Source organism: Ctenocephalides felis, unplaced genomic scaffold (assembly GCF_003426905.1).
Source record: "Ctenocephalides felis isolate EL2017-DRISC unplaced genomic scaffold, ASM342690v1 CF-g0.4_SCAFFOLD_01604, whole genome shotgun sequence".
Lineage (NCBI taxonomy): Eukaryota > Metazoa > Arthropoda > Insecta > Siphonaptera > Pulicidae > Ctenocephalides > Ctenocephalides felis.
This window is the reverse complement of record NW_020537758.1, coordinates 6,510,697-6,530,592: the sequence shown is the minus strand read 5'-3', so window position 1 is coordinate 6,530,592 and position 19,896 is coordinate 6,510,697. Positions and strand designations below refer to the sequence as shown.

The 19,896-nt window shown below is 26.2% G+C and overlaps 3 protein-coding genes across 3 annotated transcripts in view; all 3 read right to left on the bottom strand.

The window, feature by feature from the left end:
• Positions 1-1,951: 1,951 nt before the first annotated feature.
• Positions 1,952-7,371, bottom strand: LOC113372948 (xenotropic and polytropic retrovirus receptor 1-like). Its single transcript, XM_026613281.1, has 7 exons — positions 7,303-7,371; positions 6,642-6,795; positions 6,500-6,564; positions 6,241-6,414; positions 6,034-6,160; positions 4,642-4,776; positions 1,952-2,136 (listed from the first exon to the last, which is right to left on the bottom strand). Exons 1-7 carry the CDS (start codon positions 7,369-7,371, stop codon positions 1,952-1,954), a joined length of 909 nt encoding a protein of 302 aa, XP_026469066.1.
• A 2,373-nt stretch (positions 7,372-9,744) lies between these two features.
• Positions 9,745-10,536, bottom strand: LOC113372181 (cyclin-dependent kinases regulatory subunit-like). Its single transcript, XM_026612509.1, has 2 exons — positions 10,437-10,536; positions 9,745-10,003 (listed from the first exon to the last, which is right to left on the bottom strand). The coding sequence occupies exons 1-2, from the start codon at positions 10,493-10,495 to the stop codon at positions 9,802-9,804; spliced, it is 261 nt and encodes an 86-aa protein (XP_026468294.1). The 5' UTR covers positions 10,496-10,536; the 3' UTR covers positions 9,745-9,801.
• Positions 10,537-16,605: 6,069 nt separating this feature from the next.
• Positions 16,606-19,896, bottom strand: part of LOC113374006 (neural-cadherin-like) — a 454,794-nt gene continuing 451,503 nt past the window's right edge. Inside the window, 1 exon segment of the mRNA XM_026614261.1 lies at positions 16,606-16,875. Coding sequence (XP_026470046.1) covers positions 16,757-16,875 — 119 coding nt within the window. The 3' untranslated portion in view covers positions 16,606-16,756.

The window sequence follows — 19,896 nt, the reverse complement described above, 5'->3', positions numbered from 1 at the left end:
ATTTTGTTTTTTGAAAATCTTCAAAATTATGAAATTTTATAAAAACATTTTTTGCACACCGTCTACGCAAGCAGAAGGTTTTTTGAATTAATCCAATCGGATGATCCGCTCTCTCAAAAACTTTGACCATTTTTACACTCTTTGCGCTCGATTTCTCCGTAACGGCTGGACATGCCTTTCGCAAAAACGAGTACAAACCGAATATTTTTTTAATCCTACGAATCGAAAATGTCGAGGTTATTCGTTTGAACCATATAAATGAAGATAAAAATTAAAAATCTTGGTACGGAACCCCAAAAAATTGATACAAATAAAATGTTTTTTGATTTATTCCAATCGTACGCTCCGTTCTCTCAAAAACTCGATTTCTATTTTCTGCACTCTTTGCTGCGTATCTCCGTAACGGCTGGCCCTGCCTTTGCCAAAAACTAATCAGCACATCTCATTATTAATAGGAATCGAATGTTTTTTGAACCATTCAAATCGGTTGATCCGTGCGCCCAAAATCGTCGACAAAAAATTACGGACTAACAAAACACATCAATTTTTTCTAAGATATGCCAAAATGTTCAGAATCCTTCAAAATGTCGAGAAATGCAAAAATCTTCATTTTTGATTTTCGGCCCTTTACTATAACTTGCCCTACAAAAAGTTAAAAAACAATTTATTTTTATTAAGAGTTGTCCAGCCTTTTTAAATTTTGGAGTCACATTTTATTTATTTTTTTTTATTTATTTTATTTACTTTAAAAAATATAATTATTTTTATCAAATGTTGTCCATCCCTAAATTTTTTTCACTTTTGAGCCTATTTACTATATTTTAAATTTCTATAACTCGAAATGGAAAAATACATAGAACACTTTTTATTTAGAAAAACTATTTTTTTCATTTTTTTCTCCCATTTACCCATTAAACAAACATTTCCCGATGCGCACAAACTGTATATTTTCTAATAAAAAAACATTAAAAATATTAAAATTTAAATCTACAATAGTTTTAGTTTACCATACAAATTTATGGCAAAGCTGTAAAATTTTCACTCTCTCCTTTTTTTCTATCTCACTCAATAAAAAATACGGTAATAATATATCAAAATCTTGATATTAGAAATGTGCCACCTTGCAAAGACTATTAAGGGACATTTATATGTGGCATGCTTTGCAGTGGGTAAACCATTCATATATTTTTTGTTAGCCGTTCCTTTCATTTTGCGTCACATTATGCAATTTCGTATTAAATATTTTTACTAAAAATATTTTTTATGGCAAAACAATGTTTGCCGGGTCAGCTAGTATAAATATAATAAAAAGTTCCAGATTATAATAACATATATTATATGTAATGCTTTGCAGTGGGTAATATTCCTATTATATTTTTTGTCATTCTGTGATCACTTACGTAATACATTCGCAAATCAGTTATTTTCGTACTTAAATTTTTATACTTGAAAATATTCCATGGCAAAAACAACTTGCCGGGTCAGCTATATATATATATATTATATATATATATATATATATATATATAAATAACTTTATCTTACCTCCGGCTGCTTGAAGCCAATTTCCATTAGTGATATAAAAACAAGCTAAAAAATGAAAATCCAGCATGGAACCCACAAGTGAATTCAATTGATCGGCGAGCCAGAAATCAGCGAACGCCACTGCAAAAAACGGTGCTGCTATCATGCGGCCCTGGAAAAAAAATATGTATAAAACCCCATAAAGTACAAGTATCATCTATAACTATCTTTTACCCACTTACACAGATTTTCAGCAACCAGAACCTAGCCTCGTGTCTGAAGACCTTGAAAGGGTTCACCAGGAACACAACCATGATCGCAGTCAACGCCAAAGGGTTGACATACGGAGGAATGCTCAGACTGGCACTATAAATAAAACTAAGTATACTTAAGGTCCAGACGACCCCAAAAATTGCTGCCAATTCTATCAAATGCTGCTCAGATAGATGATTTCTTGGTCCAGCTCGAAAATCAAGACATGGTTCACTCCTGATGAACGCCAACCGTAAACGTTGACTCCGAGAAGAAAAATAAACTCGATTATCAGAAGAGGACCTCTGTAGAGTCTGAATGCTATCAGGAGACTTTCGGTTGTTGTGTCTCGAAAAATTGCTAAGGATAAAGAATAGTTGGTAAAAGGATATTTAAAATGTGTCCTTTAAGGGCACAACTAGTGTAACCGCCTAAAAAAGGTGATTTTTGGAAATTGATATTAAAAAAAATACTTTATCAATCATTACAAAATTTTAGGAATGTATTTATACATGTTTTAAGAATACATAGTAAAATTTTTTGAAGCAAAAAATTTAATATTTTTTAAGTTATAGTCGATCTCCAACGGCGCGACAAAAAAGACCCTTCACTGCTGCAGTGATTCCGGCCTTCTCTACGTGGATGAAATTTAAAAAAAAAATTTTCGTTAATTTAGATAATATTGTCTAAAAGATGAACTACGATAAAGAAAAAAAACTAGCTGTAAGTGGAATTCTGTCTTGAGGCAATTATGGCATCGTGCCTTAAGGCAAATTGCTGGAACTTCCCGTACCGTAACGAAATGTTCGTGGAATACTGAATGTTTTCAAATAGATTATTATAAATATTGTAACATTGTCTAATATTTATAAGAATTATATAAACTGAATTGCAGAATTGAAATTATTTGTAAAGTATATTAGAACTTATAGTCAGAATTAAAAATAAAATCTGAAATATTTCGATATACAAAAAAAAAAAAAAAATGGAACAAATTTTTTTTTTTCCAAAATCAATTATTTTGTTAAGACAAGCAGAAAGTTCTTTGAATCATTTAAATCGGACGCTTAGTTCCCTCAAAAACTGCCATTTTTTGCACATTTAGCTCTGTATCTTCGAAATGGCCGGGCCTGCCTTTGCCAAAAGCTAATACCACTTCTCCCAATCATTACTAATTGAATGTTTTTTAGATCATTCAAATCGGATACTCCGTTCTCTCAAAAATTCGATTTCTATTTTCTGCAATCTTTGCTCCGTATCTTCGAAACGGCTGGACCTGCCTTTGCCAAAAACTAATCAGCTCTTTTCCCTATCAATAGGAATCGAATGTTTTTTGAACCATTCAAATCGGTTGATCCGTACGCCCGAAAACGTGGACGAAAATTTGTATCCATACATACATACACACACACACACACACACACACACATCCATTTTTTCTGAGGTATGCCAAAACGTTCAGAAACCTTCAAAACGTCGAGAAATGTAAAAATTTTCAATTCCGATTTTCGGCCCATTACAATAACTTACCCTACGGGAAGTTAATAAAAAATTGACAAAATGACGGTATTTTTTTAAAAAAGTCAAATTTTACCCAAAATTTTGGTCGTTTTTGGACTGCCAAAATTCGATTTTTGATCCGATCAAAAAATCGATAGTTCATTTTACGGAGAACTATATATATGACATGTAAAAATAATTCGATAGTGATCGGATCATTTGTTTTTGTGTAATTGCTGCAGCAAATTCGGAAAATGCTGTTTCGAGAAAAATGCGTTTAAATACAAAATGAGCGCTATACTGTATACTATATATACACTATTTAAATGGCTGTGACTCAAAAACTATTTAAGATATCGATTTACAATTTTGGTATTTTACTTTTAACCCTCCGTCGGTCGGATATTTTTTCACCTTCAAACGGTCGAAAAGGTCTGGCTGGACCACCATTCATTTTACATGCATTTATATGGGATAAATGAGTTTTTGGTGACTTATATATTAACGATTATTAGTAGTAAATATTTAAAGTTTTGATTTTTTCTTTTTCTTACCGTCTTTTGCATGTGTTGTACTTGCTTGAAATAAAAATATTACATATTATATTATATAAAAAAATCAAGAAATATAAAAAAATCGTTGCTTTTTTGTTAATTTTTCTGATTTATATCAATGAAAAACAATATTTATTCTTTTGAAATAAATGTGAAATTCACATGAAAACGAAATGAGGTGCGTCGCATTTGAAATGAGCTGTAAAAGAGTCAAAGTGAAAATATAATTTCACTGCAGGTTTCCAAAAAAAAAATTTCGAACGCAGTACGGGTAGAAAAATTGTTGATAATGTGTGCATTACTCATCCGATTTTCAGTGTTTGCGATTACCAATAAGTTTGGTAGGTTTTCAAAGAACTCTCGTCATGAAAATACTAACATTCATGTTACAACACAAAGCAAAGAATATATACAACGCAGTTTGAATAGAAAATACCATGAAAAAAGACAAAAGACTGGTTTACATATATCAAAAAGCCTATATTTCATACAAAATGTATGGGTGGTCTAGACAGACCTTTCCGACCGTTCAAAGTATAATAGAGTTAATATCCTTATAATTATCCTTCTGTGCATTTTTTCGTCCTGATTTTTTCATTGATCGACAGCTAATGAAATTTTAGGAAAAGTCAAGAAATTTCAAATCGATAGGATTATTAGAAGTATTCTTTTTTTTTTTAATTGAAGCCGAAAAAAGTCTGGCTAGACCACGCCGACCGACGGAGGGTTAAAGGTATAACCTATCGAAATATGGAAAAATTGAAAATTCGATTTTTTGAAAATTTCACACTAGTTGTGCCCTTTAACTTACCGGAGAGTATGACTGTTATTACTAAGACAATAAAGCTTCCGGAAAATAGTCCGACTTTAAAAGTTGTCCAGGGACTTTGTTGTTCGCCTAAGGGAGGTACTCTCAGCCTTTTCATCGCCCTTTGGCGATCACCACCTATAACAAAAAAAAAAAAAAACTAGTGGCTTAAGGAAAATTGCTGGAACTTTCCGTACCGTAACGAAATGTTCGAGGAATATTTTCAAATAGATTATTATGAATACTATAGCATTGTCTAATATTTATAAGAATTATATAAACCGAATTGTAAAGTTAAAATTATTCATTTAAAGTATATAAGTGAGCTTTAGAACTTTAGCCAGAATTAAAATTAAAATCCGATGCTCAAAAACAAAAATCTAGTGGTGTATGGCATCGTGGCTTAAAGCAATTTGTTGAAACTACCCATACTGTGATTAAGCATTCGAGGAATGAAAATAGTCAATAACTGTTTTAAATAATTTCAAATAAATTATTCATTAAAAATTTATATTTGCTTATTACATTTGGCAACGAGCTTATTATACATACATCTTAGGAAACATCAAATTCAAAGTCGTTTTATTCAAAAAATTTCATATCGGGGTGTATACAACTGTTGGCATGAAATCGTAGTAAATTTTATCTAGTTTGACCCTATCTATCTGAAAAAGGGTGCTTTCATATGATATTTTTGAGTTATCTGACAAAAACCAAAAAAATGTCCTGAATTTTCTATTTATTTTTAAAGAATATGAAAGATCGAATTCAAAGTCGTTTTATTCTAAATTTTTATATCGGGGCATATTGTCAAAAATGTCGAGAACATTTGTTTGAACCAATTAAAAAATCTTGGTACGGAACCCAAAAAAATGACACAAAATGTGTACACATTATTAAAATCTCTATAAAATATCTGATAGTTTGATGTGCACATGTCTAATGATCATTTTTATCCGCATTTTTTCACTTTTTTATTGAAACTCCAAAACCGCTAGACCTGCCTTCCCAAAAATACAAATAAAATGTTTTTCGAATCATTCAAATCGGACGCTCCGTTCTTTAAAAAACTAGATTTCTATTTTCTGCACTTTTTGCTCCGTATCTCCGTAACGGCTGGACCTGCCCTTGCCAAAAACTAATGAGCACATCTCCCTAACAATAAAAATCGAATGTTTTTTGAACGATTCACATCGGTTGATCCGTGTTCCCGAAATCGTCAACGAAAAATTGTATCCGCACATACATACACACACGCACACACGCACATACATCCATTTTTTTTAAGGTATGCCAAAATGTTCAGAACTCTTTGAAACGTAAAGTTATGCAAAAATTTTCATTTTCGATTTTTGTCACAATTAATATTGAATATTTAAGTAAATAAATTATTACCTTCTAAATCATTAGTCACAGCACTTTCAGTTTCATTAATAAGTTTATCAATGTCTTTATTTGTAAAAAAATGTGAAGTCTCGACTTGCTCCTTTCGCCATTTGGCACCAATTTCAACAGATAAAAGCTGAAAAAAAAAATAAATAAAAATACTTACAATACAAAAAGCTGCATGATTTATATTTACTATAACTATTTTTTTATCACCTTATCATGTTTTTTGAGTATTTTCCTGAAACCCGTATGATTTAAATTCTGATAATTCTGGAGTAATATTAAAGATAAATAGAATTCACTAAAAGCCAATTTTAATTCCTGGACTTTGCGGTATGGCAAGAGGGCCTTTTTTGCTGTTTCTCGCTTGCTTTTATTGCTACCCATCTGGAAAAAATGTAATTGACATATATATATTAATTAATATACACATATATATATATATATATAAATATTATAGAAAAAAACTCACTCTTAAAGATGCTTTTAACTCTGTGTGCAAAGCAGCAAATTTCCTGGTGGCTTCGGCAAGTTTTTCTGCAAATAAAAAAATAAATTTATTTCTTATATATATATATATATATATATATATATATATTATCATTATCATATACCTGAGTAAAAAGTATTAATTTTCTTAAGTTCATTATCACAATAGTGGAAAAACTGTTCATCGAAATGTGCAAAATGTCTAGCCAACACTTCTGGTTCTACGGAATCTGCTGCAGGAGCCTCCTCTACAGCAGTATATAACATTGCTTTCATTTCCTGAAACAAAACACGAATTTTTCGAAATATGAGCTAAAGTCCTTCATTTTAACTTTACATAATAAATATAAATATTGTACAATTTATAAGCTCTTATACTTTGTCTATAAAATATGAATTCACCTGGTCAGTAAAGCTAGGTACTAATTAAATTCCATTGAATGCCTTTAAGACTATCGATATACAAAAATATAAAGCAAAAAAATAAACTATTGGATCTCTTAAAGACAGCATTTAGACTACATGAAGGTTTCAATAACAAATAGTAATTCAATACTCTTCTTTCAACGGTCAGTAAAGCTAGGTACTAATTAAATTCCAACGAATGCCTTTAAGACTATCGTACAAAAATATAAAGCACAAAAATAAAAAACTATTAGATCTCTTACAGACAGCATTTAGATTTTAATAACAAATAGTAATTCAATACTCTTCTTTCAACGGTCAGTAAAGCTAGGTACAAATTAAAATCCATCGTAGAACTATCTAGGTACAAAATTATCTTACCTCGTAATTTATATATTGTTTCCTCCATTCTGGAGTAATATGTGCTGACAAATGTTCTGCAAATTTCATCTTGTTTGGACATCAAAACTTCTTAAATACTTCATACAATCTGAAAAAAAAATGTAAAAAAATCTCATACCAGATACAAAAATTCCTGTATTAAGTAAAATACCCGTTATATATATAAAATAAGCATTTTTCTGTATTATTTGAGTGCTACAAACAATTTTAAATATATATTTTATTATCTAGGTCACGGCAAAATTCTTTTAAACCTAAAATAAAAATAATTTTTGACACTTAACAGCTGATGTACAAACCTAACCTCAAAATTTGCAAATTTCATCCGCACTGTTTTAATATTAATTTAACACTAAAACTTATAATCATCTTGTCCACAACATATTAACAATATAATTAATTAATTCCACTATGTATATTTAATAGAAATATTCCTATAATTTATTATATTTGTAGAGTTGTGTTACTCTGATAAGAGTCCAATGGTGGACTTACCTAAACAAACAAAGACAACTTTATTTTAATAATGGTCAACTAATAAAATACATTTTTCATTTATTAGATTTTCATAATGGATGTTGGGGAATATACATATTAACATAGGACTAATAATAATTAAATCTTGATAAATACAAAAGCATGTTTAATTAAGATGCTGATAAGCTCTCTTTAATCTATTTCTGATAACATTGTTGTACACTGATTTTTTGTATATATATATATATATATATATATATATATATATATAATGTTTAATTATATTAAAATTTTATATAAAATATTTTTTTATATGCAAATACTTACTTTATTTATTTTTTGCCCATTATTTTACAAATATTTAGATAATTTAATACTCTAAATTATTTTTAAAGACTGAATTTGAATATTTTGAATAGTTTTTTATATATAAATAAAAATGTAAAAAATTATACTCACATGGATAATTTTACTTGTGCTTATAATTTGCTTTTACTTTTATTTTAAAAGCAAATATTTTTTTTTACGATATTACTATATATAGAAAAGTTTTAGATAATTTAATATTCTAAAGGATTCTTAAAGATTGCTTTCGAAAATTTTCGAGTAGTTTTTGAAATATACACCAAATTGTAAAAAAAATTGTACTCACATGGATATTTTTACTTGTGCTTTTAATTTGCTTTACTTTTATTTTAAAATCAAATAAATTTATTATACAAGATTGTTATATAAAGAAAAGTTTTAGATAATTTAATAATCTAAAAGATTTCTAAAGACGGCATTTGAATATTTTGAGTAATTTTTGAAATATACACCAAAATGTAAAAACATGTACTCACATATATTATTTTATGGAGATTTACTTATGCTTTTAATTTTATTTTAAATGCAAATTAATTTATTTTAGATAATTTAATACTCTAAAAGAATTCTAAAAACTGCATCATTTTATTTTTGGATATTTTATTTTAGTAATTTTTGAAATAAGTATAGACAATAATATAAGAAATGTACAAAAATGTTTTGGTAAATTTAATATTAATAAAAATTTAATAATTAATAATTCAGAATTTAAATAAAATCTCAACTGTTTATTTCGAAAATAAAGTATATTAGTTTTGTAGTTAAATATATATATTTTAAATTATTCATATTTTTTTAAACATAATTTTTTATTTATTGTATATATTTTTTGTTATTGCTTGTATTTTTGTGCAATTTTATTCATTGATTTTTTTTTATTTATTGTATATGTTTTATTTTCTCAAATTATATCATTTATTGTATTTTTTCCTTGAATATATCTTCAAATATATTATTCAATATATATAAAGAAACAGTATTTAACTCAGTTTGATATAAATTTATAAAAATTCAACATAATTTCTTTCTTTCTTTCTTTATTATCGAACTTGAGAAATAAGTGGTATTTACATTGGCCGAGAAAATAATCAATTTTAAATAATAATTAACGTTTATTTATATTGTTTTATATTGAAATATGAATGTGTATATTTATTTATGCAGTGTATATTTTTAATGCATTATTTATTTCTGTATTGTATATTTTATTATTCATTGTATAATTTTTATTCTTAATATAATTTTCAAATTGTATATTTATTGTATTATTGTTCTTACTCATTGTTTAATTTCTCATTCATATGTTGTTCATTTATTATTATTATTATTTATTATTATTGTTATTTATTTGTTGTTGTTATTTCTCATTCATTGTATTTACTGCACAGCTGTAATTTCGTTTTTTTATTCATCCTATTCCTTGTTTTGAATTTTTCCTTTCATTGAGTATTTTTTTTATCATTATAGAAAAACTAACATAATAAATCAAAATACTTTAATCACTTCTTTAAATACAAAATCTACACATCAAAATAAATATCTATTCATATATATTAACATTGCTTATAACCTCCTTCCCACATACTAAAAAAATTCTTAGTACAATCACTTGTCTCATCACATTATTCATAATAATTAATATGCCAGCAAAACTTCACCAGCATTATTCTCATCGGGTTTGGGTCTTCTGAAAAGTAGGACGTGGGGTTCAGGATTGTGCATCATATAGTGAACCCAGCCTGGACTTTGTTGAACTCCCAGGTTTCTCCATTCGGTCTCGGACATTAGATGAGTCTTGGGCACGTGACGGACTAGATCTTTTGGTAGGATCACATGTCTGGGGTAAAAGACACATGATAAATACATATATATATATATATATATATATATATATATATATACATGTGCAATTTTATCATACAAACAAAAAAAGTATTGCCGATAACACGATCAATAGCTTTGAGCAATGAATAGCATACTTATTGATTATAGTCATATCTATGCAATATAGTTTATATTATTAGAGGCTTTAAGGCAAAAATTACCCATTATTTGTAAAGAGCTATACAAAACATTGATATTTAAGGTTAGTTTTATCAAATGTGCCACAAATACTTTGACAATAAAAAACATACTTAAAAACTCATCCACATTAAACGTGATATATATTTAAACAATATTTAACTACTTGTATGCATTTTATCCAACAAAATCTGTATCAATTACTTATTTCAATTACATTTTTGAGGTTAGTTTAAATTTTTATTTACCTGTATTCATATTGTTCGTCCATATATTTTTCCGAATATTGTATTTGATTTGCAGGCATAATATACAGTATTGTAATATATAATTTCACTAATTTTATCACAAGTTTTATTCAATTTTTATTAAATAAAAATTTTGCTGTCATTTGTTGTTTTGACATTTCAAACGACGTGAAGTAAGCGAACTACTAGATACTAATAGCGAAGATTCAAACCAATGGCAAGGCGGCAAATTTGAAAAATTTGAATATGATAATATAAAATTGTTATTAGTAAAATTTTGTATAGAATATTGAAAATATAAAGAACTACCTGTTAAAAATACAATTTAAAGGATATTATATTAAAAACTACAAAAAATTCCATGAAATTTTAAAGAAACTACTGTAGAAAATAAAAAACTATAGAAAATTCATATTTTGCCTGAAAATTCTAAAAGTTCATAATCAATTTTATGTATATATACATATATATATACACACATATATATATATATATATTAAAGATAATTAAATGTTATAATAAAAGTCATTGAATTATTTTTCATATCAATAATTACAGTTTATTTGTTTGTATTTTTTCATTCAAGTGAACTACATGTAAAATGCAATTTATAAAAATCAAAAAACATTCGTGGGTTTACAAACTAAATTATAAAATAGTCTGGTACAGTATATAATTCTCATTTATATGTATATATATATATATATATATACATATAAATGAGTATTTATTAATTTTACATCTTTGGTGTTTATATATTTTACATAAATCTTGGTTATTTTAATAATAAACATAAAACTAATTGTACAATTATTTTTGTACGGTAATTGACTTTACAATTGGAATTTATTTATTGTTTATATTTTTATTTGGGCTTGTTGGACGATACAAAATATTTTGATAAAATTTTTATATAAATTCCTTAATTTAATTTAGGGCTGCCACCGGTTTTTATTATTTATCTTAATAACCGTTGTAGATATGATAAATATATATTAAACAATTTTGTAGCAAACAAAATTTTCAACAAAACATTATATATGAATTTTTTCCAAATTTCTAACAATTTTATGAAAAAATACGACTTGAAATATTCTTGAAATTATTATTAATTACACTTGTCCTAAAATGTTCTTGAAATTATTTATAACGCATTTCAGGGCTATATTACTGGTTTTATTTATTTATCTTTACAACCGTTATAGATAAGATAAATATATATTAAACATTTTTGTAGCTCAAGAAATTTGCAACAAAAAATTATAAACGAATTTTTTTTCAAATTTCTAACAAACTTACGAGAAATTACGACTTGAAAAATTACGTTTGTACTAAAATTTTCTAGTAATTATTTATAACAAATTTCAGTATCGGTTTTATTTATTTATCTTTATAAAAGTTGTAGATATGATAAATATTAATTCAATAATATTGTAGCTGAAGAAATTTGCAATAATAAATTATATATGTATTTTTTACAAATTTTTAACAATTTTACGAGAAAACACGACTTGAATATTGCAAATGTTTGTATTATGAAACGTTGTTTTCAAAAGCTTGTAGAATTTTCCTAAAACTTTTTAAAAAAATTAAATTTCACAAAATTGTTATAAATTTTACGTAGATTCATTTGAATTAGTAAAAAGTTAGTCTTTGCTAGTTAAAACAAAAGTTATAAAAATAATACTACAAAAGTGTCCTCAAATACGATTTGCATCGACAGTTTTGCATATAAATTTCATCCAAATTTTACATTTTACTAGTAAAAAATAGTATTATTTATGAAGTCTATACGCCTATAAATATCTAAAATTTTTAAATTCATTTTTAAATACCAAAAATTTTAATTGTTTTCCAACAAAACATCTTGCATCGTCCAACAACCACACATTTCTACACAGACGTGAATTAAAATCACTCCAAAAATTATTGCAAATGCAAAATGTATGCAATAATTTCACAAAAATTTCACGAAATCAACAAATCACAATTTCCTCTATTTTTTATGAAATTTTTACTTATTTTTGCAGAAAAGTGAAATTTTCTCTTCAACACACAAACTGGTACACGATGATAGTGGCGTGAATAAAATCGAAAATTAAACGTTTTAAGGATTTATATCGACAAAAAAATTAAATTGGATGTAGGTATACACGGTGCAGACACTTAGCGACTACAAATTATCGATTATTCGATTGATTTTCGATATAAACGAAAAAAATAGCGATTATAATAAGAAAACGACTGTGATGTATTAGAACTTCATGCATATTGTCTAAGCTGTTTTATTTAAAATTTGTTCCAAAAATTATTTGCTTTGTATTTTTATTCGATAATATGCACATTCAGCTATATTATGTGCAAGTTTCAAATTTTTTGAAAATTTATTCAAGAAGATACAAATTTTTGAACAAGTATACAATGTGATACTGAATGCATACAGAATTATATATCCAATATTGTGATTTAAAAAAAAAATACAAATAATCAAAAAATATTTTTTTGCATATTTTTGCCCAAAAATATATACTATCAGCTATATTTTGTCAAAATTCCAAATAATTCAAATTTAAATTAAACAAGTTACAGACTTTTTCGCTATTTTTTCCACCCTACCAAAACCAACCGAACAAATATATTATTTTCATATATTTTGTCATTTATTATTATTTATTTATATTTATATTTATATATATCCTTACTTATAATAATATCATATTAGACGTACGAACGTTAATTCTAACTTAATTATAATTATATAATTTTAATTTTATCATTTTCATTAAATACATCATTATGTTTAATATTAAGTTCCTTAAACATTTAATATATGCAATTTTTTATATATATAACTTTGCATTTGTTAAAAGCTGATGGAAATAGACTAATAACAATTTTAAAAATGTTTTTTTTATTTTTGGTTTTTAAAGTATACTTTTAGAAATATTTGTGCCAAATTTTGACTATTTTGGAGTTAAAATAGAGTAGATATAAATATTTCAAAAAGTGTTTGCATATTTTTTGCACCAAATTTTTAGTATACAAATATAGACGGTTTGAGAAATTAAAAATATCAAACAAATATTAATAAAACGATGATTTTATATTTTTGGCATTTAAACTATACTTTTAAAAATATTTGTGCCAAATTTTGACTTTTTTAGAGTTAAAATAGGGTAGATATAAATATTTCAAAATGTGCTTGCACAGACTCATATAATTTATAATATGCAAAAAATAGACGATTTTAGAACTTGAAACAATTAAACAAATTTTGATAAAACAACGGTTTTATATTTTTGGTATTTAAAGTATACTTTTAGAAATATTTGTGCCAAATTTTGACTATTTTGGAGTTAAAATAGAGTAGATATGAATATTTGAAAAAGTGCTTGCATATTTTTTGCACCGACTCGTGTAATTTTTAATATACATATAATAGACAATTTTAAAAATTAAAACAAATTAAACAAATTTTGATAAAACAAAGGTCTTATATTATTTAAAACACACTTTTAAAAATATTTGTGCCAAGTTTTGACTATTTTGGAGTTAAAATGTATAAATATTTTCAAAAATACTTGCACCAAATTTTTAGTATACAAATAATAGACGATTTTGGGAACTAAAAAAATTAAACAAATATTTATAAAACAATGGTTTTATATTTTTGGTATTTAAAGCATATTTTTAAAAACATTTGTACTAAATTTTGACTTTTTTGGGGTTAAAATAGAGTAGATAAAAATATTTCAAAAAGTGCTTGCACATTTTTTGCAATATACAGTGATATTTGCAACTCGTATACAAATAAGAGACGATTTTAGAAACTAAAAAAATTAAACAAATATTGATGACACAACGGTTTCACATTTTTAGTATTTGAAAAATACTTTTAAAAATATTTGTCCCAAATTTTGACAATTTTGGAGTTCAAATAGATATAAATATTTCAAAAAGTGCTTGCATATTTTTTGCACCGGCCCATAATTTTTAGTAGTATACAAAAACTAGACGATTTTGAAAATTAACAAAAATGAATATATAATAAGAAAATATTAGTTTAAAATTTTCAGCATATCAAACACACTTTTAAAAATATTTGTGCAAAATTTTAACATTTTTGGAACCATATTGGAGTTTTTTTTTTAATTTTTCCATCAGCTAACAACATTTCCTTCCTACACAAAAAACAGACAGACGGACAGTCGGACATACAACGCGTTTTTAGTATTAAATAAGTGTATTAAATTGGCACCTCATACTCTTCAATATATTTATTTATATATTTAATTTACGTAAAAAAACATTCACACACACAACATACTGCTTTATAGAATAATAATACTAGTTAAAGTGCTTTTAGAATGGACTTTTTTGAATCTGGTTTATATGATAATAAATTGAGATAAATGATATTTGTTTATGCAGGTTTAAAGACAATTTTGTGTAGATTTTGGTGTCCAAATACGAAATTAGTGTAGGTGTTGAGGGTAAAAAGTTATTTGGTAAAATGTAAGAAAAGTCATGGCATGAAAGAAAATCTAAGTCCAAAGCTACTAGAAGTTTTTCCCATACATTAGTATGTCATGTAAAAATTCCTGTGTCCATTTAAATTAAAAAACCTTTGGTATATGGCACTAACATTAAACAATATACACATTTTCATCCCCAAAAAAAATTTAGACAGTCTTTACACTTGATTTCGACCAAAACAAATTCGAATTGCGTGCGAAAATCATTCAGTGCTTTTCAAAATAAATTTAGAGTATTATGTACATAAAAATTCTTACAAACTATTTTTTTCAGAGTATAAGTGTCGTGATTTATGTTCAAAACCCCGTATAAATATTTTTCCTATATTATTATTATTATTTACAATTAATGATAATTTTTATTACAGTGTTTTGCTAACTATTTTTTTTTATCTAGCTTAAAACACTTTAAAAATTTCCCTAAGTTGATTTAGGTCGTTTTGTGTAGTTTTTAGGACCATTTTAGTAATTGAAGGGATTTGTTTAGTTTTTCAGTTAATTACTACTAAGTTACTGGCTCATTAACTTATAGGATTAAATAGTTTGGGTTTTTTACAAAATTACAAATTTAATACAATTTTTGGGAAAATTTGGGACCAATAGTAAAATTCAATACTCAAAATTCATTTTAGCTACAATATTATTTTTTACTATGTTAAACTATAATTCTGAGCTTTTTACTGGCAGTTTATGTTTTTATATTTTTGTTTCTAATATTGCAGCCATAATTTTAGTCCCAAATTTTCATCCAAATCGAACAAAGTGTAATAATATATCACACTCCATCCGAATTTTATTAAAAATTAATAATGACTTAGTAATTGTTTTTAAAAAAACTTGTCCTACTTATATATTAAGGCCCAAAAAGCCTTTAGTTTAGGATAAATAATGCCTATTTGTTTTTGTATTGATATATTTTTTTCATACTCAAAATTAAATATGACCCATATTAGCCTAAATAAATTTAATATCAAGTGGAGACATTATTGTAAAATTTTGTATAAATTTTCTTTGAACGTGATTTTAAAGTATACTGAGTTGCTGTAGGGCTTTATGATGTTAGAGAATTTTATAGATAATTTTATTTAGTATAAATTTGTCTGATAAATTATTTATATCGGACAAATCCTTTGGAAATACAATAGTTATAATATAATGCGATTCAGCAGTCCATATTTGTAATATTTTGCGTTTAAAAATGATTTGAAGTATACCGAGTTGCTGTAAGTCTTTAGGATTTTAGAAAATTTTATAGAGAATTTTTTTTTAGTACAAATTTGTCTGATATACTATTTACGTCGGATAAACTGTTTGAATGATACAAGAGATCTACTGATTAAATGCTCATCAAGTTACGACCAGTGCACTTTTAATACCTTTGATTTGATTTTGTATTTTTAAACGCGATTTTAAAGTATACCGAGTTGCTGTAGGGCATTATGATGTTACAAAATTTTATACACAATTTAATTTTGTACAATTTCGCCAAATGCGTTATTTATATTATATAAATAATTTAAAAGTTAAAATATGGGTCAATTTCTGTATGAAAAAATACTTAAATCCTAATGGTACATTTTTCGAGTATTTTTGGTGATTGCTTTGAACAAATTCGCGTCAAATAAATAATTTCGAACTCGTCAGGACGTCAAACAAATTATTTATCCCAGTACAAGTTCGAAACCGAATTATTTGATATGTAAACATATATGTACTTACAGTTTAAGTACCAGATTTTTAAATTCGTCTTCATCCAATTTTTTTTCTTTAGTCATTTTTTTTTCTTTACAGTTCGTCATCGTGTTCGTGTTCATTTCCAGTGGGGCCGTACATGTCGGCTAATTTATCAAATCGGGGGCCCCAGGCCCCTAGATAATCGTATTCTTGTTGCTCATCATCCGTACCTGGAAAAGGATAGAAAATAAAATATAAAATTCTGGATGAGTAATTTTTAAAAAAATTAACAACTGTCTTTCCACAATTTTTTTTAACTCATGCCGGTCAAAATTAATTAAAATTACTAATAAAATATAATTTTCTTAAAATTAATATTTATAAAATTGTTAAACGACCAAATTTAGCCAAAATATAACTCTTATATAAAATTAAAACATAATAGGTTGTCAAATATCTCCCTTCCGCCTTCTTGTATTATAAACCAAGAGCAAAAAAGCGGAAGGGAGATATTTGACAACCTAATAAAAATCTGTCGCACGTATGTATGACATCGAACTGCTCTTAAACGACTTGTCCAATTTGGATAAAACTTTTTGTATATATTCAAGTGCATTTATAGAAGGTTTTGAACCAAAAAAAATTATATATATATATATATATATATATATATATATTTATATTTATTACCTGATGCTAGCGAACTAAGACTGCCCGCGGTGGAGCCGCCGCCTTCATAGGCGTAGTTCCTCAAGTCGTCGAAAGGGGTGCATTCGGGTCAGCATCCGAACGCTTTTTATGCTCCCCAATAAACGCCGCCACTGACTGAGGTTCCCCTGGATTTAACGGCACTGGATCTAGATGAAAAAATACATAAAAATAATAAATAAATAAATAAATAAATAAATAAATAAATAAATATATATATATTATATATATTATATATAATATATATGATGATAGTTTTGTCGACGTTGATACATATTTGTAATATTTTTTGCAGCCCACCCGGTCGAATTAAAAAAGATTAAATAACAAAATTATTTATTCCATTCAACGTTTCGACACTTGATGTGTGTCATCATTCAGTCATCTAAAAAACACTTACTTACTCTTTTCCGTGAATTCCGTGACTACACTGGCGTTGTAACCTTGATCAGTATCCATAATGCACTGCTATTAATAACATTAAATATAGGAGGGCAAAATGTGCACCTTCAATTTCTCGTTTGTTAATATATAGTAATTTATTATTTTACACAAATTTAGTGTTCAATCAATTTACATCACAATTAATTTTTGCTGTTGTTTTTCCTGGTTTGGTATGTATAATTTTCTCCTTTTTTATATTTATATTTTTATCAACTATGTATTTATGTTATATGTTGTTTAGATTACTGAATGAATTTTGTTATTTAATCTTTTTTTATTCATAAATAGATTGGGCTGCAAAAATATTACAATATAAATAATAAATATATATATATATATATAGTATATATATGTATATATATATATATATATATATATATATATTAATTGTTCTATGTATACTATGGAATTGATGATAACAGTTTTTGTGAAAAAATTATTAGTATGAATTAATAATAAAATAAATGACTAGTTTTAACAAACATGGATGAAAATAAATTATCAATCGCATTGAAGTAAATAAAATAATATAAACTTACTGTGAGTTTAAATTACTTGAACCAAATATTGGCACCAAATTGTTTTTCAGGCTTTTTTGATCGACCATGTATTGTTTTTAGTAAATTGTAGAGCATTAATAATAAATGTCTACTACTTTTACAATTAAATTCTAAAAAATTTAAAGCAGAAATTGAGAAAGAAACGAGAAAATACCATTGTTACTCTTTCGGTTATATATATTTTGAACAAATTTAACTAACTGAAATCAATGCTAATAATAATAAAAATACTACTAATTCAACTACAAAAATAACTATTTATTACTACAAAATATACAAAATCAAACCTTTCACCAACATGCCAAAATAACTACAAGAATGTCCAATCTGCAGAGACTCCAGAGTTCAACCCAAAAAATAATATAAATCGTATTGATATTTATGAAAAAATATTTTTTACTTAATTGTCATTAAAACTTTGTCTCCTTTGTAAAGGAATTGAACTCAGGACAACTCCGACTAAGTACTGAAGAAGAAGGAAAAAATAAAAGTTAATAATACAAGCACAAAAAAATAATAATACAAACAGAAAAATTACTCAAACATTTTAAAATAGGTGATAGAAAATTTATTACTGTTAAAAATATAAATTTCTAAGAAATATGCAATTTAATGTATCCAATTCAAAGCAAAAGTGTCCAGAATAATTTACAATGGTGCAAATTTAAAAGCATTTTGTGTGTGTTTTTTTTAAATTCTATACTAAAAGCAAAATCAATAAAAAAATAATAGAAGACATTAGTTAATTCCATGACTGTTATAAAAAATTTTATACACTTATTTTGGCTTTAAATAATTTTTTTGCAAAATATAAGAATGAATTTTCTATCTTGATATTTAATAAGTATATGCACTACTAACAATATTTATAAAATTTTAAATAATGAAGAAATAGGTTGAAAAATAAATTTCATGCATAAATAAATAATCCAAAAAATAAATAATTCCATGCTACTATTTTTTTCCTACTTACTTCTGAATGCAGGTTGCGTCATAATGCAGGGCTGCATTTTCCGGCAGGGGGTACCAAACCAGGGGCTCCCAGGGCCGGATGAGGCCCTCCAACAGGAATTTGTAAAGGCGTTATATCGAAGCCTGTCATGTCGTCTTCGCCGCCACCTTCGTCATCTAAAAAATGATTTTTTATTACAAATTAATTGTACATGTTTATGTTGTATGGGAAATATTTACGTAATTGTGTAATCTATCTTTTATTTTAATATAGTAAATGGTTTTGGATTATGGTTTTGGAAATATCGGGCTTAAAGTAGAAATTATTTTTTGGTATACAAATTTTGGAGACGTCGAACTTCAAAATAAAGTTGTGTTAATAAAATTATATATACACATTTATGTTGTATGAAAAATATTTAGATTATTCCATAATCTAAATTTTTATTCTAACATTTTGAACTAATATTTTGAGTATTTTAATAAATAATTACCGTAATTAATAATATTCTCCCTGACATCATCATCAGGTCCTCCTGGAATATTAACATGGCTCTCTCTCCTTCGATTGTAAACCACGAAAACGAG